At 39.3% G+C, this 27,939-nt stretch overlaps 2 protein-coding genes across 3 annotated transcripts in view; one reads left to right on the top strand and one right to left on the bottom strand.

The window, feature by feature from the left end:
- ACYP2 (acylphosphatase 2) overlaps nt 1-27,939 on the top strand; it is a 175,386-nt gene that overhangs the window by 131,790 nt on the left and 15,657 nt on the right. The gene's annotated exons all lie outside the window — the stretch shown is intronic.
- TSPYL6 (TSPY like 6) lies at nt 5,671-26,666 on the bottom strand. Its single transcript, XM_030877704.1, is given in 4 exon segments — nt 5,671-6,254; nt 6,257-6,304; nt 6,307-6,723; nt 26,432-26,666. Coding segments are annotated over 4 exon segments (1,284 nt in total).

Genomic DNA, 27,939 nt, shown 5'->3' with positions numbered 1-27,939 from the left:
TATAATATATGCCTTCCTTAATATTCCTAACTTCGGGGTGGGGGGGCAGAATAGTCCTCTTTTATGGTCCCATAGCACTCTATGCTTGCACTTATTTTAACATTTCTTACACTGTACATTGGCTCCCAAGCAAGACTGTAGGCTACTTGAAGACAGGGACTGTGTCTTACTCATCACAGAAGAAAAAGATACCTAAACATGATCTTAAACAACTTAAAATTGAGAGACAAAGGCTTATCTACACTACTAACACATATAAAGAACTAACTTAAATATAAACTTGTATGAAATAAAATACTATGGGAAGTAGGAGGTTTTAGAGGTTATTTAGAGGAGATGGCATTTGAAGTGAATTTAGAAGGAATGGTAGGATTTCCAAAGATGGGGGTGGGGGGAAGAGAATCCAAGATGAGGGAAAGTCATGAGCAAAGGCACGGAGGCAAGACAGTGCATGGGCTGCTTGAGGAATAGCAAGGACTCCAATGTGAGTAGATGCTGGCAAGAATGTTAGGGAGGGATTTGGCTGTAGCTGACCTTGAATGCAACAGTAGGGTGTTAGGACCTTCTTTTGCAGGCAGTGGTGTGTTGACAAGGACATTTGTACAAAAGGGATTAGATCACTTTGTCAGTAGTGTGAATGATGGGAAGAGAAAGATCAGATTCAGGAAGGGAAGCCTAGAGATTTTTAGTAATGTAGATAAGAGATGTTGAAATAAAAATAAATATGGAAAGGAAGAGAGCAATTCTGGAAACATTGTGCAAAAGGACATGTCAAACCCTGATCTTAGAGTTGGAGATTCCAATTTGAGTCATTTTCTCAAAGGTGATGGCAGAAGCTCTGGAAGTGGCTAAGGTCACCCAGGAAGAGCAGAGATAAAGTAAGCCGGGGGAGGCCACAGAACCTTGGGGAAAGCTTATATTTAAGGGGTAAGTAAATCTTCAGATTTAGAAGAAATGATGCTTCAAACTTGTTACTAAAAAGATGAGGAAAATTGTCTTTAGAATTAATCGGTTTGCCTAGTTTACAGCAGAGCCCTTTAGAACCCAGGTGCCCCAACTTATAACTCAGTGCACTATTAGTTTAATGCTCTAGACTCTAGTTTAATGCTAAATTTAAAAATCCCACCTACCACCTTTCCCATCCTCATCTATTTTGGTAAGACAGACTAAACTTGAATTTTAGACTCCTTTACATAAATCAAAGTATCCTGCATCTCTTATGCTTCTAGCTACCAATAGCAAAGAGAAAGTTTTGCCATTGGAAAATTCAGGGCAAGCCATCCATATGGATGCCATTTAAAATTATAATGTGTGATGTGAATTGATAGTAAGAATCGTAAAAAGCCTAATTAAGTCTACCTTATGTTTCAAAGGCAATAAGTTAATCTTACATATCAGTACATGTTTTTATATCCTTTATGTTAAAAAAAAAACCTGCTGCCATTTTCAACACTGAATTATCCTTATTGTCCCCAAATACCTTGTTATATACATAAATGGAAAGGTTTTGCTCAAATAAGCCAAACCAAATGATTTCTTTAGTTTTACAAAAGATTTTGTTGCTATTAATACTGCAGTCTTCTATGGCATGTGCCAAAGGTGTAGTGTGAAATTCTGTTTTTCACTCAGTGAAATATTTATACCTCAAAGAGGGAGGGCTCAAAAGAAAGGATATGAAACTTTGATGCAGACCATCTTAAGAAGCAAGAATGTGATGGGGTCATCTCAGAAATAGCATCATCCTTGCTGAACAACAGAACTAAATAATATTTGGCTTTTATCATTTATTTAGCTGGAAGAGCTAAGCTTTGAAAATGAACCATCACAAACCATAATTAAATAAACTGTTTACAACTCAACTCTGATAAAAGTCAGTTGATAAAAAGAGCAGGAACAATATAAATACTAAAGCTTGATGGCCCATACCTAGATAAAAATTCCCCGCCCCCCAGGAAATGGATTTTAACCATCTGTGGTACAGTAAATGATCCTATTAGAATTCTAGTATATGGACCTACAGCCTACCCCCGAAAAACCTGAAACATACTTTTAAATTGGCCAGTCATTTCCTAGCATTGAAGTTCCAGAAAGATGGTGGGTTTTGTTGTTGTCTTTGTTGTTTTATTTTTCTTTGCTTACTTTGGGTTTCTTTTTAATTTTTGTTTTTCTTAAGCAAGCATATTTTATTAAATATACATATAGAAAAATATGTTTCACAAATGTACAACTCAATGAAGTGTCGCAAATTGAATACACCCATGTATGTAGCACCCAGATCAAGACAGACATCCCCAGCCCTTCAGAATCCACCATCATCCTCCCTTCCAGCCAGTAGGTACCGCCCCCACCCCACAACTGTTGGCAGACAATTATCATGGGTCTCTGATACTTCTGCACATCTTGTGAGCAGAGATACCACCTGCCTTTGTTCAGAGTACCCTTTCAAGTTTACTTGGATAGCCTTGCAAGACAAGAGAGAGTGTTTTTCTCCAGAGAAAAGGGCAGTTTTGCTTAAGTCTTGAAAAAATAGAGATTGTGTCTCTTATTATTGTCTTTTATTATACTGTTTAGTATGTTAAAGATGTCTCCCTTCAAAGCAAAGGGTAGGCTTGTTTACTTCCCATTATAAAACTGAGGTTGCCTAAACTCAGGGTTCCTCTCCTGTAATGCAACCCAGAGTGTGTGCAGCTGTCACCTGGCTTTCTTCATGTTGCATAATTAGGAAGCAGGGCTCAAGAAGTTGCTGCAATACTGACACTGGCTATTGAGTTGTAAGGTTCTTCGTCTCTTGACTCAGCAGCTGTTAACTAGGCAGGGAACATAATAGTTTGTAAGCAGGGCAAAATCTCAGACGCGTCACTGTTCTTGGTAGTAATCACTATTCCAACTTCTACCACCATAGATTAGTTTTACCTGTGCTTAAAATTCATATATAAATGGAATTACACAGCATGTACTCTTGTGACTGGCTTCCTTCATCCAACCTCATGTTTGTGAGATTCATTCACAATTGCACGTAGGCATAGTTTTTTATTTCTCATAGTATTCCGTTGTGTATTTCAAAACTTACTTTTTCTACTGTTGATAGATGCTGGTGCAGTTCCTGCTCTTAGAATTGGGCTGTTATAAACACTTTTATGCATGTCTTTGTGAATATATGCAGTGCATGTATTTCTGTTGGGTATATTCCCAGAACTGGATCAGAGGGTGTGCATAGATACCGCCAAACAATTTTCTAAAGTATCTGTACTAAGCTACTCTTCCACTAGAAGTGTATGAGCATTCTTGTTTCTCTGTGTATTTCTCCACCCTTGTTATTTTTCATCCTTTTAGTTTAGTTTTGTTTACGTGCGTTTATTTTACCAAGGTGCACATAAGGAAAGATAAATATGCCAATGGTACACTTCCAATTTTACAGAGCAATCTCACAAGTATTTTTGCCATTTAGGAAAAGAGATACATCAATTATTAAGTTGTTACCAGGGTGAATTGTCAAGACAATCAGAGCCACAATTTTTTTGTAGGTTATTTTTCCATAAAGACAACAGTTTCCAAAGTCCTCAGAGTCTGATAAGACCAAGTTATTCAAATTATACTTCTAAAGATACAGTTTTAACAGAAACGAGTTGAAAACTGTGTGAATATTCACAAAAGTCTCCATATTGTACCAGAAAGAAATTAACATTCTCCCAAATGTTCCCAACTGAAAGCAAAAGAAAATCTATACAACCACATCTTCCCAGTAAACAGAAACAGAGAAAGTAATAAGGTTTTACTAAATACTAGTGAAATTAAGGGCATGGTATTAATTTTCTACATAAAACACACGAAGTTGCATTGTTTGTATTTCTTTAAAAAAAATCATCTTTCGGCAACATAGCACTTCAACCACCTTCAATTCTCCCATCCCAATCCTGAGAAGAGTACTTCTCCTCCTATCACCACTAACAAGAGAAGGTATCCCTTCCTTGCAGGCTCTGTCAATCCTGTGTTTATTCTAGGCCCATATTTCCCCTGGCTCATTTCTGCCTCTGGCCGTCTGTTCAGTTTTCCTTCTCAGGGCGGGCATCCATCACAATCTCTTTAGTTCTTCCATCCATTCATTCCATGTATGTCTTTCTTTAAACCAACTAGGCATTGCTATAGATGGGTGAGGGCTGGGAAGAAGGCAGAGAGGGACTGAGAGCTCTGGTAGTCTCCTTGACAGGACCATCTCTCTGCCTCTGGAAATGATAAACAGCCAAGTTAAACCGAAAAGCCTGCTTCTGCAGATGCTTCTGAGCTACCACTTTTTAAAAAGAGATAGAAGTGATATGAGAAATACGAGAGAAACTGTACACCTACCCTGGCACTGCTGGCACTTCTTCATATTCAGGACGAGGAAGGGAGACAAAAGTACCTTTTTTTTTTTTTTTGCTGTACGCGGGCCTCTCACTGTTGTGGCCTCTCCCGTTGCGGAGCACAGCCTCCAGACGCGCAGGCTCAGCGGCCATGGCTCACGGGACCAGCCGCTCCGCGGCATGTGGGATCTTCCCGGACCGGGGCACGAACCCGTGTCCCCTGCATCGGCAGACGGACTCTCAACCACTGCGCCACCCGGGAAGCCCCAAAAGTACCTAACTTTTGTATGGCTTCACTGGTTGAGGCTGAGAAAGCCTGGTACTTAGCAAGGACACCATCATTATCCTTGCCATGCAAATAGGGTCTAACTCGTCACCTCAACCATTTGCCTGACAGTCAGTAGGGTTCCTGAGTGATGGTGAGGAATTGAGGTCTTTTAGGGGAGAAATAGAAAGGTCTTTTATATGATGGCAGGAAGCCTGGGTCTACCACCAGTTCTGAAGATCCTTGTTGACCAAAAACCAGAAAGTGGAGCTGACAATGGTCTAGAAAATGTTCATCCAGCAGGTGGCAGCCTAAGGGGGTGGGTGTAGCCAGTAGCAGGCAGCATTAGGTGATCAGAGAAGCAGGAAGAGCAACGGAGTTGCATAAACCAGAGACCAAGCAGCCCCCTTCTTCTCTCTCTTGATTTTATTAATGCCCAGCAATTGTCCACAGGCCACGTGCAGAGCAGAATGAGTAAAACAGGCTCTTAAAAACAGCTGGAGGGCTTCCCTGGTAGCGCAGTGGTTGAGAGTCCACCTGCCGATGCAGGGGACACGGGTTCATGCCCCGGTCTGGGAAGATCCCACATGCCGCGGAGCGGCTGGGCCCGTGAGCCATGGCCACTGGGCCTGCGCAGCCGGAGCCTGTGCTCCACAACGGGAGAGGCCACAACAGTGAGGGGCCCGCGTACCGCAAAAAAAAAAAAAAAAAAAGCTGGAAATCCAGATGGTAGTAACTAGACCAGAAGCCTTGGGAGCAAACAGGGTCCAAGCAGTGCAGACAAAGGCAGTGCCATCTGTAGCATCATTTATTTGGCTTAGAAGAGTGTGAACTACCACCATGCAGCATGTGATATTAATGCACAACAGCATGCCACGGGGACGTGGTGCAGCATAGCCACGAAGGTCCCAATCTGGAAAGCTGAGAGAGCTGAATGTCCAGTGGAGGGAAGGTGCAGAAAGGTGAGCACAAAATCAGTCAAAGGCATACCCTTGCTGTTGCTAAGGCCTAGGTCTGGCAGGACGTGGTAGGGGACCTGTGTGGGAGTATTTCCAAGAGCAAAGGTTAACCAGATTGGAACCCAACGGGCCTGGGTATCTCCACTGGCTCCCTTGTCTGGAGAAGTCTAGCCCTATGGGCTCCTTCATCCCATAAGTAGTACTGCAGTGGATTTGGCCAGAGGTCCTCTTTGATAATCTCAGCAATCCTGTCAGACTCTGGAAGGCTGTGGTCTGAAAACCAGGCAAAGAAGCTGCACATGAGGTCTTGGTTCCTAGGAAGAAAGGCCTGGGGTTCATGGCCCGGGTGCCATATGATCGGAGTGGAAAGAAACACCACGTGCCCCGAGGATCTGACCTCGTATTCCTTCACAATCCAGTTGTTTCTTCGAAAGAAGAATTATGGGTTTCTTCGAAAGAAGAACTTGAACTTGCACCCCATCCTAGGATGTCTGAGTTCCTTCACCTTATAATTCGCTACGTACCTGAACATCTCTGCACCTCTGCCTCTAATCAGGGCAGATAGCTGTGGGTGGTTCCGAACGGTAGTGACTCAGAAGCCCAGGATGTACCTCCACTGTAGGTAGTGTTGACACATGCGCCCAAAATTGCGCCCGAACTGGAGGAAGGCCCGGTCAGCCTGAGGGTGTGCAGTTCCAGCTGGATGGCTTCCAGGGGATTCAGGTGGAGACCCTCACTCTGGGCTGGGGCCTTGCCTCATCCTTCACCTCATTTACCCCTCTGTGCTTCTCCACCACTTCCATTTCCTCAGCCACTAGCTTTTCCTCCACTTCAACCCTCTCCTCCTCGTCCACTGCTTCTGAGAAGATGGTGCCCCTTTCAGTCCTCGCTTCCGCGGCCTTTGCCCCAGTCATCATCAGCTCAGACTCCGACCGCTCTGTGCCACAGGTTTCTAGGGCCTTCTCCCCACCAGTTTCACGCTGAAAGCCATTTTTCAGGCTGCTGTCTGCTGCCGCAGAGGCAGAGGCTGCTTTCACACCCTCCCCGGGTGGCACGACCTCCTCCCGCCCTGCTTCGGTCGCGACCCCCAGCGACTGGGATCTGGGGAGTAGGCCCGCAGCCCGTGGGGCCCTGGGGGTGCGCCCCCCTCCACCGGAAGCTGGGGCGGTGGGAGTGCTTTGATCTCCAAGCTGCCCTCACTCGTCTCCACCATCACCTGCATCATCTTGCTTTCTTCTAAAAGCTTCTGGCACTGCTGTGGGTCCAGGTCGCCCAGGACATGGTCGGGAGTAGTGAGGTTGCGGGTTTGGGGGAGAGGGATCCCCTGGGCCCCATTAGGGTCGCTTATGTTGGTAGCAGCCTGACCAGCTGTTTGTTGGCATCTGTTTTCCTAATCAAAGACTTACTTATGCAAACCAGCCTATTGCGCAGCCCACCCTTCAATTTCCCGATACTCACCTCTCAGTCTCTAGGTACCTGCTCTCGGTCTCATAGAGTCTATTCTTGTGGCTTCTGCCATCCTTTTTATTCGGATTATTCTGGTGTATGTGTGATGGTGTTACACGGTGGTTTTAATTTGCATTTACCCAGTGTCTAAGAAATTGGGAAGCTTTTCATGTGGTTTTGATTTTGCCATTTGGATATTCTCTTTTTGTGAAGTATCCGAGTCTTCTCCTCATTGCGTGTTCTATATTTTTCATGTTGATTTGTAGGAATGCATTATACGTGCTAGACACGAGTCCTTTTTCAGATCTGTGTATTGCAAATATCCTCTCCCTCCGTGAGTTGCTTTTTCACTATCTTAATGATGCCTTTTAGTGAACAAAAGTTTTGAATCTTCATATATTCCAATTTATCATTTTCCCCTTTAGATTAGTGCTTTTTGTGTCCTGTTTAAGAAATCTTGCCTTTCTAACATCGTTCACATTTATATCTGCAATCCATTTGGAGTTGCTTTTTGTGAATGGTGTGAGGGGAGTCAAGATTCATTTTTCCTCCCATATGATTATCTGATTGACCAAGCAGTATTTATTGAAGAGACCATCCTTTCCCCATGCATAGGTTTTTAGATGTTTCCATTAAAAGTGACGTATGTCACTGGCCGGAGCTAGTCAGATGGCCTTGCCTAGCTTCAAGGGGTCAGGGAAATATAATCCTCCCCTGAGATTGGAAGGTGAAGGAAACTGGAAATATTGGTGAGCACTGTATCGCTTACTCATCACAGACTGTAACTTGAGTAGTGTGTACAAGACCAGTAGAGTTAAGCCAAAGAAAGTAGAGAAGAGGTAATGATGAATAGAAGAGGAGAAATTAATGAAAGACAATAGAGAGTATCAAGCAAAGATTAATAATAAAAGGAGAGAGAATAAACAATATTTGGAAGGAAAAATACAGTCACAGTAGTGATTTAAGGAAATATAAGAGAACATGTTGGACAGACTTGTGCCAGTACATTTTCTTTTCTTTTTTTAAAAAATTTTTATTGGAGTATAGTTGATTTACAATGTTGTGTTAGTTTCAGGTGTACAGCAAAGTGAATCAGTTATATATATATATATATATCTATATATATATATCTCCACTTTTTAGATTATTTTGCCATATAGGCCATTACAGAGTATTGAGTACAGTTCCCTGTGCTATACAGCAGGTTCTTATTAGTTATCTACTATTTTATATATAGTAGTGTGTATATGTCAGTCCCAATGCTGGTACATTTTCAAACTTGGATGAAATATATGAATTCATGGAAATGTATAACTCATCAACACTGAAATGCAGTGAAAGGCCTAAATAGACATAGAAATAATAAATAGAATCAAGAATTTAAAAAGAATCTTTCTACAAAGTTATCATGAGGCTAAATGATTTTGAGACAGATACTACCTAACCTTCAAGGAACATATAATCTATTTCTTTTCTTTATTAAACATTCAACAAATATTTACTGTGTGCCTGTAGCATGCCTACTACTGTTCTAGGCCCTTAGGATACATTGTTAAACAGAACAAAGATCTCTTCCCTCTTGGAGTTTCTAGCAGAGGAGAAAGACAATAAATAATAATGATAAAAAGTAAACGAAACATATTAGAAAGTGATAAGTGCTATGGATAAAACAATAGGTAGAGGTGAGTAAGGGGATTGAGAGTCCTGGGGGTAGGGAGTGGGGAGCAGATTGTAGTTTTAAATAGGGTAAGCAGAGGAAACTTCATTGAAAAGATAAAATTTTGGCAAAGATTCAAATAAGATGAGGGATTTAGCTAAGTGGATATTCTGAAGAAGAGCATTCTAGGAAGAGAGAAGAGCTAAGCAGAGGCCCTAGGACAGGAGCATGCTTAGGGTGTTCAAGGAATAAAAAGGAGATCAGTGTGACTGGAACAAGGTGAGTGAGAGAGGCCAATATTTTACATGATATTGTAAGAAGTTTGGCTTTTATTCGTAGTGAAATGGGAAACCACTACAGGATTTTGAACAGAGGACTCAAAATGTGATCCATGTTTTGCATGGATCACTCTGGCTCCTGGGTGAAGAATAGACTGTGTGGGGCCAGTGGTAGATGTAGGGAGATCTTTTAGGAGTCTATCAAAGTAATACAGGTGAAAGATGATATTTCTTAGACTAGGTGGTAGCAGTGGAGGTGGATAGTGGTTACAGTATGATGGTAGAGCCAGCATGATTTCATGGTGAATTGGATGCGGGGTATAAGAGAAGGAAAGAAGTCAAGGATGACTCTGTGGATTTTGACCTGAGCAGCTGATAGGATGGAGTTGCCAGAAGCAGAGATAGGGAAGGTTATGAGAGAGCAGACCTTTGCAGGAAAAATCAGAAGTTTGCTTTTGGACATGTTAAGTTTGAGATGACTGTTGGACAACAGAGTTGAGATACCTAGTGGGTATTAGGAGTTTGGAGCACAGGAGAGGTCTGGGATGGGGATACATATTTGGAAATAATCAGCATACATGATATTTAAAGCTGTAGTTAGAGCTTGCTGAAATCACCAAGGATGTGAGCAGCTAGATCAAGCCCTGAGGCCTCCAAAATTACAAGGTCAGGGAGAAGAGGAAGAACCAGTAAGAGACTAAGGAGAGACCAGTGAAGTAGGAGGGAATCTGAAAATGTGCAGTACGCTGAAAGCCAAATGTATAAAGGAAAGTGTTCAACTGTGTGACGTGGTGCTGATAGGCCAGGTAAAACGAGAGTTGACCAATGGATTTTACAACATAAGTGATGGAGGTCAGAATAGGTTTTAAAGGGAATGGGAGGAAGGAAATTGGAGACAGTGAATATTGATAATTCTGTTGAGGAATTTGCCAAAAAGGGAAATAAGTGGAGTCATCACTTGACAAGACCACTTTTAGAGGAGTGGTAGGGTGACAGCTTGACTGTAATGGGTTTTAAGAGAAAATCCATAAGGGAGAAAGTGAAAATAGCAAGTATATACGACTCTTGCCATTTTGCTCCAAAGAAATAGGATGGTGGCTGGTGGGGAGAGTGGGTCAAAGAAAACGTCTTTAAAATGGGAGAAAAAGAAGTATATGTGCATGTTGTTGCGAATGATTCAGCAGGGGGCAAAAATTAATAATGTAGGAGAGAGAAAGGAGAATCATTGGAGGGATGTCCTTGAATAGGTGAAAGCAGATGGAATCTAGTGCCTATGTAGGGGGGAAGGAGTCAGCCTTTAATAGGAGCATGACAAGTTCACCTATGGGAACCAGAAGGCAAAGTATGAGGGTGTAGTTGCTGGTTGGTGGGTAGAAGTGATGATGGAGTCTATGAAATTCTCTTCTCTTTGCTTCAGTGTTCTCGGTAAAGGAGAAAGCAAGATTCAACTCAAGTGAGAAAGAGAGAGAGAATGAGGCAGTGAGAGTCTGGGGAGAGAGGGGTAGGAAATAGTTTTCTAGAGAATCAAAGAGTGACTGGATTACGACATATGGTATGATTGTCACACAGCATTAAGATCATGAATTTGAAGTGAGGCACATCGGCATGGTTGTGAATTTCTCTTCAGCCACATTCATTTACAGGTGCAGCATGAGTAAGCAGAGTTGGATTTAGTCAGAGCTGAAGCAAGAAGGGCAAGAGAATGATTATAATCTTGATCTTAGAATCTAAGCTAGAGGAGTAAAGGACGTATAGGGATGGGGGACAGTGAAAAGGTGGCCTGATCAGTGGATTGGAAGACCCAGGGAATTGAAGGGTCCCTGGGTTTAAGTACCAGAGTGAGCTAGAAGGATGAGAGATAGTGGTCTGAGAGTGGACTGCAGGGAATTGGTTAGAACCCTACTCCTCCATCCAACTTGGGCTCCAATGAGGCATATTGAGGACGAGGTCATTGCAGGGGAGGAGGTTAGTGTACCAGGAGGTCTGGGTGGGAAGGATCACCTGTGTGTATATTGAAATCACTGAAAGATAAGATGAGAAAGAAGTGAGAATAAGCCAGGAGCTAAAATCCTTGAGAAATGAGGTAGAAATGACATGAGAATAGCAAGAATGCAGGGTATTAGGTGATTTAAACTGATGCCAGGAGATTTAAAGCTGGGTCTGTATTCTAGGGCCAAAGTTAATTATATAACACCACCTCCTTTGGCTAAATTAGTCAGTCAAAAGGCAGACAAGTTTAGAATTTGATATTACTTAATGTCACAGAGCCTGTATTATTTTTTTCTTAAAGTGTGCAGAAGAAAGTCACACATATGTTAGCTGATCAAAAACAAGGAATGTATATGTTTTTGAAAATTGGAGAGTAGTAGATAACACTTTTTGAGTTCAGTGCGAAATGTTATTCTCTTTTGGGGTCTTTCATTCTGCTTGTGCCCTAGAGTATGGACTAGAAACTACTGAGAAGAACAAAATACGATTTTAACTTTGGGCTTGAAACATTCTGGCTATAAAAGTGTTTTAAGGGGAGTAAGGAGAGCTAATACAAAATCTCAGAAATATCTAGTCAACCAGAGGCAGAAAGAGGGAAGGGGGAGGGAGAGAAAGAGAAAGAAAAAGGAAAGAAAAGAAGAAATATGAGTAAAGAAAGAAGATGGCTTTGGGGGAAGAGTACAGTTTAGCCACAAATCTGCACATCACAGAATTGTGAACGTTTAAATTCTCTGGGAAACAGAAACAGCACGATGTTTTAAAAGCTAAACTTAATATAAGATGAATGAAGAGAGCCTGTGAATTGCATAGTTTTATTTTTCTTTGACTCCTCAAATATCATTCAGTTCTTACTTGTTTTGAAAGGAATCTCTCATTCTTGGCCTAAATTCTTTAAACAAGTGTGTTTGTTTGGTGACTTAGCATACAGAAATATTGTTCTTTGAGCTAGGCCACCCAGTTTAGAAAGCTGAGGGCCTCCGTACTTAAGACTCAAAAGAATGTTGGTAGACAAGAGAAGGAGATGTACACTTTGTTAATTTCCTCTGTTTCCCATAGACCATTAAGCTGTGTTTGCAAAGGAAAATGGTAAAAAAGAAGCTTTGAGTGATTAACCAAGCAGCTTTATAGCTGCAGTCATCTCTATTGCCTCTTAGAAATAGTATATAAATATAGAAGTAGGGAGAAAATATTTGAGTTACCAGGGTGTGGGTAATGAGTTACTCTGGGAAAGTTAATAATTATGATTTAATCATTTTCTACCACTACAGCACTCATAGAGAGCAAATATACATTATTGTGCCTAATAAAACTGTTAAGAGGCTGAGGTCTGTGTAGGGTGGGGGGTAGAGCCAGGTGACAGGGGTGACCAAATCAGCCAGGGATACACAGAGCCATCACAAAAATTCAAAATACAGGTCAAAACACTAAGTAAAATGTTTGTAATATCTAAATGTTAAACATACGTAATCATTCTACCCTAATTGAGATAAAATTAATTTTTAAAAATAATGAAATTGATACTGTAGCAAATGAATAAAATTCAGTTAATCATGAAAAATCGAAATAATATTATAGGATCTTTTAAAAAATAGTGTGATCTTAAAAAACAAAGTTCATTGATGGTGTCATCATTGCAGTATGAGCATAGTTTGGGGTCAGAAATTTCCAGCAGCTTTAAAAACTCAGGCTCTACATTAGTAGCAGAATGGTGAACAGAGTTTTGCGCTAATTCTTAGTATTTTCTTCTTAGCTGTCATTTTAAAATAATTTCTCTTTTCGATCTTTTTTTCTTTAGAAACAGGAATATTTTTATGTTTTAGCACATTATACCCTCACTGCACCCTATGAACTAGCACGTAGGAAAACTGAGGCACAGAAATAATAAGTAATTTGCTCATGGACACATAGAAAATCGCAAAGTCAAGAAATGAACCCAGATAATCAGACTCCGAAGCTCTTCCTGTTAAACACTGCAGGGTACACTCTGAGCCTTTCTCAGCCTCAATTCTCTCGTCTATAAAATATGGTCTATAATTCTTATTTCTCATGGTGGTTGCAACAATTAAATAAGATGTGGAGCTTGGGCAGGGGAGATGTTCTTTATCTGCTTCTGTATTGCTGTCTTTATCTGTTTCTGTATTGTTTGATTTGTTATAATGAGCATGAATTATTCATGTATTTTTAATCAAGAAAAAAAATGTTAAGGCCTATAAGAGTGTCTGGCACAGAGAGGCACCCAATAAAGTCATTATTATGTCTGAGAGCAAAGTCAGAGTTTCCATTTGAATCAACAGGGATTTGTCATCTCTGGAAGCTTGGGTGCAAAGGGAAGAAATAAGATAGGGGAACAGATAGAAGAGAATCCAGGGTAGAGGTTTTTACTTGCCAGTGAGAGGGGCTTGTTCATCTTAAAGTGAGGGTGGGAACCATTGGGAGGGAGAGCGCACTGGTTTAGGCAAGTGGGAATTAACCAATGGAGCAAAATTCCAAGGAATTTGGGGTTGGGGGAGTCCTAGAACTTTGGATGAATTAACTTATTTTGCAGAAGATTAACAGTGACTTGTTAGTCAATAAGGCCCATTTTCTAAGGTAACAAAAAATATCTATCATTTTGGAAAATGAGAAAGGAATTAAAAGAACTCTGGTTTTCTTTACTTATCTGCCTGGTTCTGGGGGATATGAGAATAGGTTTTCTGAAGAGGAGCCGTCAGTTTATTTTTCCATTTGTGGATTACAATGGTAAAACGATTGTTGGCAAAAGAACATCTTTTCAAGCGGCTTCCCTTGGTGTAGGTCAGAGGGGCAACAAGAGGAGTTATTTCTGCAGCTGGAAAAAAGGTTCAGAGCTGTCTTCCTGGAGACAGCTCCCATTTCAGAGTCTAAAATAAATTTGAATTACTGTGCTATTGGGGAATCGGGGCCTATTCATTCTAAGCACATCTGTTGGTAACTGTTGAAATTCAAATAAATTCAAATAAAGTCCAAGTAATGCTCGTTTTACACTTATCGATTTCAAGGAGTGTTAAAAAACACATATACAGAAAACCTACACTCCAGTCACTGACACTGCCTAAGACACAACATGGAAAGCCTTGATTTTCTGCCAACCATAGTTCCTTTGAACCTGAGCCACCACATTTTAATTCCTTTAAAATGCTCCTTCCTCCCTACCTGAACTTTTCAACTGAGATTCATTTTCATTTCAAAAGTTTAAATATGAACTATATCAAACAGTTCTGTAGTTTGATTTTGATCATTCCACAGCCTTCAGTAGTGAAATGAGGAGGTTAGGCTATTAAACTCATAAAGCCAGGATTGAATAAATGCATTTTTCTCTTTGTCTCCTCTCCAGTTTTAGTAAATAAAAAATTTGTTAGGTGCTGTGATTAAGGAAACTTGGTATATCTATTTATTTATATATGACTCCAGTCCATAAAGGATTCAAGGCATCTTTAAGCAGGCAAACACAGGACAGAAGAATAAGGGAAATTCCTTTTTTTCAATTAAGCCATGACTCTCTTATAAGGAAATTTGATCTATCAAATGTACAGAAAGAAATAGAACCATTTTAAGGTTGTGAGTTTTAATTTTTTTTCTTAATAGTTAAAATTTTGAATAGCGTTTCAAGTACCATATTTATGTCATTACCTTGGAGTTTACAGTGTTACAAGTAGATACCACACCAAGTACATTACATGAATTATCTCCTTTAGTTTAAACCTCATAATTACCCTATGAAGTAGTATTATTTCCATCTTATAGATAAAAGTATCCAAGGCCTACAAATAAATAATTTGCCCAAAGTCACATAACGAGTCAGGATTCAAATCCATGTCTGTTATTCTGAGTTATTAACTCCTAATCTAAATTATGCCTCATACATGGGAGGCGGTGAAAGAGAAGGTCAAAGACCATAAAAGTAAATAGAAATATATTAGAAATTACAGAAAAGAAATTTACATGTAAAAGGAGACATTTGTCTAAATCCAGGCAAACTTTTACAGAAAGTATTATGGTAAAAATAAAGCATCAGGAAGGAAGAAGACAAACATGGTACCAACAGCCCAGAACAGGGCTCCACAGACAAAGGTGTGGCAAAATCACACACTCAGTTCTCAAGGTGTGTGCTTGCCTTCTCTAGTGCCTTTGGGAAATGTGAGTGCTCTCTGTAAGGTTCTGGAGGGTGAAAGATCCTTACTCTAGGAAACTTCATAACTTACCAGCTGACACTAATATTTCTGGTTTCTTCTAACTCTTTGCTTTCATCTGTATGTTGAAAAATACAATCAATATTAGAGTCTGTTGTTTAATAACTAGTATTGTTCAACTGCTAGTATAGCGGTTTCCTGCTTCCTTCCCAATCTTATTTACAGAAAAAATATCATCCATGATTCCACTATTCTTTGTCAATAGTGATTTTCATTTTTGCCTTTTTTTGATGTGCATAAGTAGAATTATTATTTGGCTCCCTTCCACCATTAAATAATAACATTTTTTCAGTTTTCATAATTATAATTCTAAGGGCTATATAATAGTCTACTGAATTGATATAGTATAATTATATTGGGCATTTTTCTGTTTGTTTCCAGTATTTTGCTATTATAAATATCCTTCCAAGAACTGATTAATGTATATAATTTAATTGTATTTCTTCATAAGTGAATTGTATGTTTATATCCTTTGACCATTTATCTCTTGAGGTTTTAAAATTTGTGAAAATTTGAGTTAGTTCTTTACGTAGTATATATACACTACTTTTCTACGATGATCAATACAAAGGTTTCCCAATTATGTTTCCCTTCTTTTAATTTTGTTAGTTGTTTATGTTACAACCATTTTTTTACTTGATGTTTTTGAGCTATTTATTTTTTCCTTTGTGATTTTCATTACTGCCCTGAGCTTTACAAAGATACTATGCCTCTAAAGATTTCATTAATATTTGATTTTTTTTTCTCATAGCTTTGCTAAGAATTAAAGCAAATATTTACTCTTTAATTCACTAGAGGCTTATTCTGGTAATGTGGTATAAGAGCTGATCTAAATCACTTTTTGTTTTGTTTTGTGTTTGTTCACCAGTTACCCTGGCAATTATTAGAGTTTAATTAGGCAATTATTAAATAGAATTAGGCAGTTATTAAATAAATATTATTTTCCTTAATTTTATGATAGTTATATAATATATTACATTTATTTCTATATGTCCCACACTTCTGTATTTTCATCATTTAATTAATATACTTTGTTTTAGGCTTTCCTGGGAACTAGATCAGCATCATAACTTGTGGTTTCTTTGTTAGTGTAGAATTTTAATATTTAACAAATAGTAAATTTACTTGGTGAAATTCATTTTCCTATATGATAACTGTATATATCTCAATTTGTTCATCTTGTTTTATATATTCTAATACACCTTTATAGTTTTATTTACATATAGCTCATAAGTCTTTATAATTTTCTTTATAACTGTCATGGACAATTCTGTTAAGTTTATCCATCCCCTCTTTTTTTTTTTTGAATGGAATTTCTTTCCTTTGTATTACGTTATTGAGCTGGTGGTTACCAGGATAAAGAAAGCCCCTAATTATGGTAAATTCATTATAAACCCGGTCACTTTGATAAACTCATGGGCTAATAAATTTAAACAGATTTCTTAGGATTTTTATACATGCAATGCTTTCTGCAAATAATCACAGTTTTCCCTCTCCCTTTAGTGTATCATTCTATTGGCACAAAGCAAATACCCACTAAATGGCAGTTGCCCTTTGTGTATTAAAAAGAATATTAGGTGAGTCAGGAAAATTGAATCCTACTGTCAGCTCCTCAACTAAGAAAGCCATCTATAAAGCACCTTCTGTGGGTCAGGCACCATGCTAGGCACTTTACATAGTCCATCTTGCCTAAGGCTTAGAGTAAGCCTACAGAGTATATATACTATTAAATATCATAGGTAAGGGAACTGATAGGTAAGTTTAGCAGGTATAGAAGCCAAGGCTGGCCCATGCTAGGCCCCCAATAGCAATAAAAAATGGAACACGGAAGTGTCTAACTGTGGCAGTCTGTGCGTGAAAGGCCATGGGCCGATGGCTCTGGAGTCCTTGACCTGGCAGGTTTCTTCATTCCCTGGGGACAGCACTGACCACTGAACTTTGGCCAAGGGTCTGAGGAACTAGGGAGGCATGGAGAAGCTGCATCAGCTCACTTTCATCCTTATCTTGTACATACGCTTCACAATTCCTGCTTCCGGGTCACGCAGTAAACGTGAGTGAAAGCAGTCCTGAAGGAAGTCTGTGTTCCCCTTCTCACCAGCCTTTCAACCCAGATCAGCCTTTTGAGGTCTGGCTTAGCTCAGTGGGTTAAGTAATTTGTCCAAGATTACCAGTGAGTGATGGGTAAGTGGCTTGCTCCACAGCCAGTGGTCTTGTAGTGTGGTTTGGGCAGGTCATTTCACCTCTCTGCTATAATTCCCTCATCTGTATGATGAAAGAGTCAGATAAATAATCCAGTTCTGACAGGCAGACTGTTGGTGAATACACCTTACACACTTCTTCAAGACTGCAAATTCCTCACAGACTATACTTTCCACGTTCTTGAATCACTCATATTACTTTGCACATAACAAATGCTCAATGAATATTTGTTGATGCAGAATGAACGAATGAATTGATCAATCAATTGAAGAAAATAGTCTTAATGTTTTTCTTTTCTTTTTTTTAAAAAAATATTTATTTATTTAATTTGGCTGCACTGGAACTTAGTTGCGGCATGCGGAACCTAGTACCCCCGACCAGGGATTGAACCCAGGCCCCCTGCCTTGGGAGCACGGAGTCTTACCCACTGGACCACCAGAGAAGTCCCTCTTGATGCTTTTCTCACAAGAGATTTTCAATGCTAGAACACAGGATCCTGCAGGGGCCCCTAAAATCTCATTTCACATTTCAATAGTGGAATCTTCTATAAAGATAGCATTTGTCATGAGCCTTTTTATAAGAAGATGCTTAGCAGGGGTCAGCTTGTTTTCATCTGAAAAGAATAAAGAATTGAGGTTAGGAAAGCAGGAAGCCTAGAAAGGAGCCAGGTTTGGAGCTGTGGTAGGTAGACTTTCCTCTAACAAAGCTGTTTCGGCTGTTTTTATCTTTGTGCTGCTGTTCTAGCAACACTATGACAAAACTGTGACTATTCAAACTTAATAAAACTAGAGCGTGTCCAAAATCAATTCTGAGTAAATGATGAACTGTGAGGAGCATACCTTAACACCTCTGTTTGGGCATGCTGTAGAAAACTACCAAATCTTATGTCCTGTCTATAATTTAAACACACAATGTTTTAAATGCACCCTTAGAAGATCTAATAAAATTACTTGCATATTATTTAATAGTGTGTTCTCTTTTTATGCCAAAAAAATCCAAAGGAAGCTACCCAGCCCTCAGGAGGCATAGAATCTGTGGATTTTGTAATTTCTGATTTTGAACTTAAAATCTCATTGAAGTCACTAGTTAATATTTCTAAATCTTTATATCTGAAAACTTCTGAGCATATATCCCAACAACCTTCCTGCCCCCTCCGCCATCCCCAGCCAAAGGGGGGAGGGAGGGAAGACCCGTACTGCCAATAGTTACAAAGGTTATTTCTGGAATAAAAACAAGGATTTGCAGCATGCACGAGTGTCTGGTTTTGTCTCTTGAGCTTTACGAAGACCAGCATCATATTGAGACTATAAAATTATTGTTCTCTGAAACTAAAAGAAAAATCTAGGAAAATTAAGCATTTTTGTTGAAAATTACTGAAATGTCAAATTTTTTAAACTAAGTTGTTATATAAAAGGAAGCATACGGAGGAAAAGCTATAAGGAGTCAAACTGTTTTTTATGAGCCACAGTATTTGCAGGAAAAGAAAACATGACAGAGACCATACCAGTTTCTCTAACATGGATACAAAGGAGAATCACGTCATCAAAGCAGCAGGTTTGTGCTGCCACAGTAAAGATCATCGGTGGCGCTTTCCATATCCTTTAACTAAACCAAAATACCTGCATTCAGTTGCAACCTGAGAAACAGGCAATAAAGTCACAAATGTCTTTACTTTTAAAAAATATTTTTACCACTTTGTAATAGTGTTTAGTTTTATTGTCCCAGAACAGGAAAAGGAAAACATCATGTTGATTAAATTTTGGCAATAACTTACTCATTATGGGCATAATTTTTACATCGTCAATGTTATTTCAGTTTGCAAGAAGAGGTACATGGCTCGGTTACAGAAAATATCATGGCAACCTGAACTGAGATGGTCCTGAATTCTCTAGACTGTTTCAGGTTTCCTAATATTAAAGTTCTGTGCAAGGTAAGGTATGAAAGAAGAAAAAAAACCTCATCTAAACAAGCTTGCTCTTAATAAATACACTAATAAAGTTTATTTTGACCTTGAGTTAAAATGATCCAGCTCTACTGGATGACTCTGATGGGGCTGCTCTTTTGTATTTATTCAAGTTAAATTTCAGATAAGCCCTTGAATTGTGTGAGCTCAACTATATTCTCTAAAAGAGAGCCAGACTAATGTGACCCTGAATCCAAGTGTACTTTTCCAGTAACATCTGACTAGTTGGATCTCATCTGTCGTGTTATCTCACTATGTCACACTCCCAACCACAGGAAACTGAGGACTAGCTCTCACTAGGAGAAACTGATAGCTCTCAGAGTGTGGAGCAGCTTTGTAGGTATTTAACAATCCTCCTCCTAAGGAATACCAAGCCCTGAGAAATGATTAAGCAGATTTATAGAATCTAACATATTAAGCGAAATCCATTTAGGAGAATTTGGAATGTCAGCATGTGCTGTCTTATGATGAACATCCAAGCCCTGCCTGGTTTGCCTAATAGAGTATTTATAAGGAAAAAGGAAGTTCCAGTTTAATGTGATTTCTTATTAGTTAATATTTAGTCAAACAATAAAATACAACATTAAGCATATCCCTAACTATATTTAGTATAGTAGTTTACACAGCAATTGCTATGGGTTCTATATTTATGTATCATACATCTTTTTCTGGAAAAAAATTGAAGCTGGCTTAAATAGCTTACATGTTTGCCCTTTCTATCGTTAGGAGAAATTCCTTTAAAGAAATTATAAATGCCCTAGGTATACTCTTTTTAATATTTACTCCCTCTAATCATCCTCTGTGTGCACCTTGATTATTCATTCAGAAATACAGCTAGGTTCTCATCTTTTCAGAAAAAAATCCACATCCTTAGCAAGCTGTACAAGACCCTTCACCATCTAGCCATGGCCCCGGTAATCCATTTTCATCTGTAAGAATCTCCCACTCACAATGTCTGGTGTCTCCATGTTGTTAGTTCGGATATTTCAGCCACTATTTTCCTTTGTTAATAACACCTCATAAATATGTTAGTCTAACAGTTTTCAATATTATAAAACTTATTTACACACGGGGGAAAATCACTTCTTGCATTACCACATTGGAGTTACTAAACCATTGAAAAGACTTATACCATTGGTAAAATATTACGTAGTATTTAACTCTGGATGTCATTACCTCCCCACAAGAGAAATTGCCAATAAAATTTCAACATTCATTGTAATGACTTTGACTTCGATCACAAAAGCCAAGTTTTATATTTCGACCTGTGTTCAGATTTTTCTTTCCCATAGGGAAGAGAAAAAAAAGAAATGTTTTATTCCCTTAGGCATCTTTCAAACTCGTTCATAATCTTTTATTAATTTAAAATTGATACATATTTATTGGAGAATTTTGAAAATAATTTGAAAATAAGCAAAGAAAAAAACGAAAGAAAGGAAACTACCCATATTTCAGGAGATACCCACTATTACCACTTTTTATGTCTTTCAAATATTTTTCTGTCAGTATATTTTTTTTTTACAAAACTGAGGTCATACTATATACTGCAAAACTATACTGTTTTGCAACTTGCTTTTAAAAAACTTAATACCATATATGTTTTAAATTTTTATTTTTTGGCTGCGTTGGGTCTTTGTTGCTGCACACGGGCTTTCTCTAGTTGTGGCGAGCAGGGGCTACTCTTCGTTGTGGTGCGCGGGTTTCTCATTGCGGTGGCTTCTCTTGTTGCGGAGCGCGGGCTCTAGGCGCGCAGGCTTTGGTAGTTGTGGCGGCTCACGGGCTTAGTTGCTCCATGGCATGTGGGATCTTCCCGGAACAGGGCTCAAACCCGTGTCCCCTGCATTGGCAGGCGGATTCTTAACCACTGTGCCACCAGAGCAGTCCCTAGAAAACTTAATACCATATTAAAAATTTCTTTATTGGTAAAAATTCATCTTCATAATTTTAACAGCTATCATTCCTTTATCTGGAAATACAGTAACTTATTTAACCAGTTCCCAATTATTGGACATTTAAATTGCCTGAACTATTTTCCTGTTACATACAATACAATGTACATCCTTGAGGCAAAATCTTTAGGTACATCCTCAATGATACTTTAGGATAAGTTTTTAGGAGTAGAATCACTGTCTCATTTTTAAAAATAATTTTTATTGTAGTATAGTTGATTTACAATGTTGTGTTAGTTTCTGCTCTACAGCAAAGTGAATAAGTTATACATATACATATATCTACTCTTTTTAAGATTCTTGTCCCATATAGGTTATTACAGAGAATTGAGTAGAGTTCCCTGTTCTATACAGTAGGTCCTTATTAGTTATCTATTTTATATATAGTAGTGTATATATATCAATCCCAGTCTCCCAGTTTATCCCCCCTTTCCCCCCCATAACCATGTCTGTTTTCTACATCTGTGACTCTATTTCTGTTTTGTAAATAAGTTCATTTGTAGCATAATTTTTTAGATTCCACATGTAAGCGATGTCATATGGTATTTGTCTTTCTCTGTCTGACTTACTTCACTCAGTATGACAATCTCTAGGTCCATCCGTGTGCTGCAAATGGCATTATTTCATTCTTTTTTATGGTTGAGTAATATTCCATTGTATATATGTACCACATCTTCTTTATCCATTTCTCTGCTGATTGACATTTAGGTTGCTTCCATGTCTTGGCTATTGTACGTAGTGCTGCAATGAACATTGCAGTGCACGTATCTTTTCGAATTATGGTTTTCTCCAGATATATGCCCAGGAGTGGTATTGCTGGGTCATATAGTATTTCTATATTTATTTTTATTTTTATTATTATTATTATTATTTGGCGGTACGCGGGCCTCTCAGTGTTGTGGCCTCTCCCATTGCGGACACACAGGCTCAGCGGCCATGGCTCACGCGCCCAGCCGCTCCATGGCATGTGGGATCCTCCCGGGCACAAACCCGCGTCCCCCGCATCGGCAGGCGGACTCTCAACCACTGCGCCACCAGGGAAGCCCTATATTTAGTTTTTTAAGGAACCTCCATACTATTCTCCATAATGGTTGTACCAGTTTACATTTTCACCAACATTGTAGGAGTGTTCCCTTTTCTCCACATCTTCTCCAGCATTTATTGTTTATAGATTTTTTGATGATGGCCAATCTGACCAGTGTGAGGCTGAATCACATTTTATTTATCTAAATAGGCAATGCATGATAGATGTACAAAAATTCAAAAGGAACAATAGGATATTCCGTGAAAAATAAGCCTTCCTCCTTGCCTTTCCTCCAGATATTCTTCTCCCTCCTGGAAGGCAGCTACTTTTAGTAGTTTTCATTTATTTTTGCAGAAATATTTCACGCATTTATATGCTTTTACATATAAATCCTTCAGTGTACATATTAAGAAATTGGTAAAATGGTTTCAGTAGTGAAATTTGCTTTATAATTTTATATGCTAGATAATCATAGGCACAAAACTTTCTACAATAAAGCAACATTGAGTTATTTCAGTTCTGTATTATCCCTTAATTTAGATTATACTTTTATATAATAATATGTCATTTATCAACTACCGTTAGTATTTTTATCTTCATGGTACACTTTTAAAACTTTTTATTATAAAAGGTTTCAAACACACCTGAAAGTAGAATAATACAATGAAGCCCCAAGTATCCAACTAGTGTGCACATTTTAAGTCTTTTAATAAACACTGCCAAGTTTTTCTCTATAAAAGTTTTTTACCGATTTATGCTCCTATCTACATATGAGATTTATATTATCTTCATTTTTGTACTGTTGAATTTTATAGCTGCTGCATCCAATGTTATAGGTATATGTTTTTAAGTAAGAGTAACTCGGTGGCAGGGATGGAAAGTGATAGGAAAAATAAGGCATAGTAACTTTTGTTGCAATAGGACAATAGCTTTAATCTAGCACAGTAATGCCAGTCGACTTAGTGTCGCTTCCTGGTTCAGTGTGTTTGGAAGAATGATGAGAACAGATGCAGGATCTGTGGGAAAAGTGCTAGGATTGATTAACAATGTCTACTACAGGGAAAGCGGGGAGGACTGTTGGCACTCGAGTCATAGTTTGCTGATTCTGCTTTAGCTTATGAGCATAGCAGCATGCTTTTGTATCATTCTTTTGCTTAGTAGCCATAAAACCCAATTTGGCTTATTAAAAGGTGATGAGACATTTCTGTGTACCTACAGATTCCCCAATGCCTGCTGTCATATTGACAGGTTTTCTTAAAAATAAGTTGCTCTTTTTTTTTTTTGGCTGCGTTGGGTCCTTGTTGCTGCACATGGGCTTTCTCTAGTTGTGGCGAGCAGGGGCTACTCTTCGTTGTGGTGCACGGGTCTCTCATTGCAGTGGCTTCTCTTGTTGTGGAGCATGGGCTCTAGGCGCACGGGCTTCAGTAGTTGTGGCGCGTGGGCTTCAGTAGTTGTGGCGCATAGGCTCAGTAGTTGTGGCTCACGAGTTGCTCCGTGGCATGTGGGATCTTCCCGGACCAGAGATCGAACCCTGCATTGGCAGGCGGATTCTCAACCACTGCACCACCAGGGAAGCCCCATACATTGCTCTTTTGAAATGAACTCAGTGATGTTGGAACACACGTAAAGAGCATGCTGCTGCACCATCATTAGGGGAGCAAGTGCAGGGGTTGTATTGTTAGAAGCAGGAAAGGATGACATTTGTCCAGTCACACAGCTTTACCTGGCTCCAAGCAGGAGCATGGATTTGTTGAAGTCTGTGGTGTGGTTTGTGGTCATGGAACAGAGAAGCTAACTGACCCACAGTGAATCAAACCCCAAATCTTATCATTTTAAATTCCATGTTCCCATTTACTGAGCTAACCAGCCACAACAAGAGTAAACTAAAAACCAACATAAAGTATATCAAGTATTTGAGAACTGCTTTTTCATAAACCAATGGACTGGTAAATCTGGAAGGCATCTTGGAGATCATTTAGATCAGGCTTTGGCAAACTACATCCCAAGGGCCAAATACAGCCCACTGCCTGTTTTTGTAATTAGAGTTGTATTGTAGTATAGCCAGGTCCGTCGGTTTACATATTGTCTGTGGCTGCTTTTGCACTACAACAGCAGAGCTGAATAGTTGTGACAGACTATACTGACCACAAAGCCTGAAATATTTATTATCTGGCCCTTTATAGAAAAAAATTGGCAACCTCTTATTTAAACCAAAGTTTTCATTTTAGAGATGTGGAGATTGGGAATCAAGTAGGTAACTTGAGAAAACAGCTGGCAGAATTCCCCAAATCCCCAACATCAGGATCCAGAGCTATCATCTCTTAAGATTTTGGTAAGATAGAGCATTTTTACATCTTCTGGAAGCCCTACTCTACCTTCTTAGGCAGGGTGTCACTCCCTTCTCCACTGCCTTTCAGGCTTACGCAATGAAGACAATGAGAATGCCCTCCTCTACTCATACAACACCTCGCACATTCCTTAATCATTGCATTTATTGTGCGGAATTGTAATAATTTGCTTTTCCCACTAAATTCTGAGTTCATCGGAGGCAGGGACCATGCCATATTTGTCTTTGTAGCCCAGGTTACAGAATAGATATCTAATAACTATGTGCTCAGTGGCTGGCATTTGCCACTTCATCTTCTGTGGCTCTTTTAAGGTAAACTTCAACTATTGTGAAGATAAAATGCAAACATTGTGATTTATAATTTTCTATTCCTGACCAACACCCCCCACTGAGATCCATCAATAGGAGATGTCCAGGGCCAAATACTGTGGATAGAAGGCAAAAGTCTCAAATATTTTCATTGTATTTGCTAAGAAATGGCCTCAGAGCCAGTCTTGACCTATATTCCTGGCAAACGGACAAGAGGCTGATGTAGATCAAGGGCAATGAGGATGCAAAAGAGATGAAAGATGTTTAGAATCAATGGGACATTATGGTTGATGGACTGTGCACGGATGTTGAGTGTCAGAGACTCTCTAGATTCCGTCAAATTTCAGAATGCAGGAGGAAGAGCACATTGGACGAGGGAGGTGTGAGTGGGAAGGGGGTATAGGGTGTGGGTGGAGGTAGATACGGTACAATCAAGTGGGGAGATTCAGTGGACAGTGGATTATATGAATCTGGAACTTTCATGCTAAGTCTAGGTTTAGATGAAATCATTCAAAGAGTAGATAGAGATGAAGAGAGGAGATTAGGAGCAGAAACCCAGAGATCACCAAAGTAAGGACTGAACACAGTAAGAGGAACTCCCACTGAGAAGGAACCCCTGGAGACGCAGGAGGAAGACAAAAGGTGGTGTCCTAGAAGCCTAGGTGGAGAGGAGAAATGCCAAGTAAAACTATTTTGAGGGGAAAAAATATATGATGCTTTGGATTTAGTGATTTGGAGGTGTCTGATAACCTTTTGTCTATCCGATCAATCCTTTCACACACTGGTAACTGGAAATATTTTGGAAGGAAAGGAAAACTTTTCTTATATGTCAGTCACTAAAAGTATAAAGCTGGTAGGAAAGATGATTTGCTTTTACACAAATTTGTTCAACAACTACCTTTTCCAGAATATGTGTATCAAATGAGGATTTATACTTCCATTATCTCAGGCTTTTAATAAGTTCTAATAAAAACCCATTTGTGCTGTTCAGATTATACTCTCCCAATGGATGATTTGTCATCATCTGATATTTTATGCTGATTTGAGTACTTTTATATGATGGGCCTAAAATAAAACCAAACCTTCTCACTACATAAAATCATGTCCAAATGGGAGTTGTCTTGAGCTAGAATATCTAAAATCTTTTTTAAAAGGTTAAAAAGCAATGCTTATTTAGTGTATGGTAACAGTCAATAAGTATTTATTGAACGAATGTGTAAATAAATAAATGGTATATTCTCCTATAATTTTTCAACTATATATTGTGGTGATTTTAAAACAAGTCCACAAATCCTTTGACACTCCTCTCACTAAAAGCGGGGTCTAATTCCCATCCCCCTGAATAGGGACCAATTTTACTGACTGGCTTTTAACAGATAGAATGCAGTGGACCTGACCCTGAGAGTCTTCCAAGACTAGGTTAGAATAGACAGTCCCCTTCCGCCTGGCTGGCTCATTCTCTTGGACCCTGTGACTTTGGGCCCTTGAGCTGACAGACGTGTACGAAGTCTAGCTACCCTGAAGCCACCATGCTGGAAAGAGCACATAGGCATGGAGAGAGTTGTCTGAGGAGCCTCAGCTGTTCGCAACCCCAGGTGACTGAGTTTTCCCAGGATCACCTGCCACACCTCTGAGTGACTGAGCCGTCCAGTTATTCCATTCCTCAGCCTTCGAGCCACCCTCTGCAGCATGCATGGCAGGGATGAGTTCTCCCCGCTAAGCTCTGTCCACATTGTAGACTTGTAAGCAGGATAAATATTGTTTACGTCTCTAGGTTTGAGGGTAGCAACCACAGTAATGGGAACATTCCCTAATTAGAACATCGGCTATATGTTGCCATGAGATTCTTATTGCTTGATCGCCATGGAGAACATTATGATCCTTTAACACATTCCCATTCTGGCTAATTCTCTCTGTGGCGAGGGGGCATTCTTGCAGTCACCTACTACTCCAGTAGCCACTGGGTAGAACAGCCTTCACTTCCTTTACCTTTCCTAAATCTAAGGGAAAATATCAGAAATGTTGCCTTCTAACATTGAAACACGTAAAATCACCTCTTTCAAAGCAAACTGCCTTAAGATAGGGTTTGTGTACATGATATAAGTGATAGGTTTTTCCTTGTCTCTGCCCTAAAAACAAGGACGTACTGGAATATGTTTCAGTATAATCGGAGAGTATCCTCAGGACAGGAACAAAGTAACTGTAAAGAAAACCACAGCCTCATTAACCTGTGTGAGGCAGTGATATGGTAAGTGAAAAATGGTGGGTGGTGTAGAGTTTTTTAAAGGTGATCGATACCACCATTTCAGTGTTTTCTAGGGAAGAAGGTTTTATCATTATATATTTTCTAGGCCACAATATGCCTAAACTGGAAAAAGAACAATCTATCGTAATTCTGTCTCATTAGCGTGCTTCCCCAATTGGAAAATTCTTGTACAGATGGATGATATATTTGACAAATAGAGCACCCAATATAAATGAATACATGGTATTGTATTTTTCTAAATTGATCCCCTATGAATTTGGTTACTATGCATTTGTTCCCCTGAACTTGATCACTTCAGAGAAAGCTTTTAATATCAATTTCCTAGACCCCTGAAGACCACTGGCATCTCCACCAATGTAATGATGCCTCATAGGACTCTATAGGAAGCTGCTAGCTAGTTTCTTTCTTTCTTTGATGTAAGTTTAGCTATAGCAGGAAATGGTGTGTGATCAGAAGAGGCTCCCAAACATAAGTCCTCATCTGGATGACTGCCAGATCACATAGTACTTTCTAGACCCAGTGTCAGGGAGTCTGGTTTCTTCCACAGCAGGACCCATCTTCTGGCTTTAGCTTCATGGTTATAACTTCTGAGACCTCAGGCCTCTAATTCTATTCAAATGTAAACATACCACTCTGGTGAGTTTAGATTTACATGCCTAGTTTGAATGGCCTCATCTGCAAGTCATTTGGAAAACTAAATATAACAGTCGTTTACTATATAAGTAGCTTTCAATTCAAAA

Source organism: Globicephala melas, chromosome 12 (assembly GCF_963455315.2).
Source record: "Globicephala melas chromosome 12, mGloMel1.2, whole genome shotgun sequence".
NCBI lineage: Eukaryota > Metazoa > Chordata > Mammalia > Artiodactyla > Delphinidae > Globicephala > Globicephala melas.
This window is presented reverse-complemented; position numbering and strand designations above follow the sequence as displayed.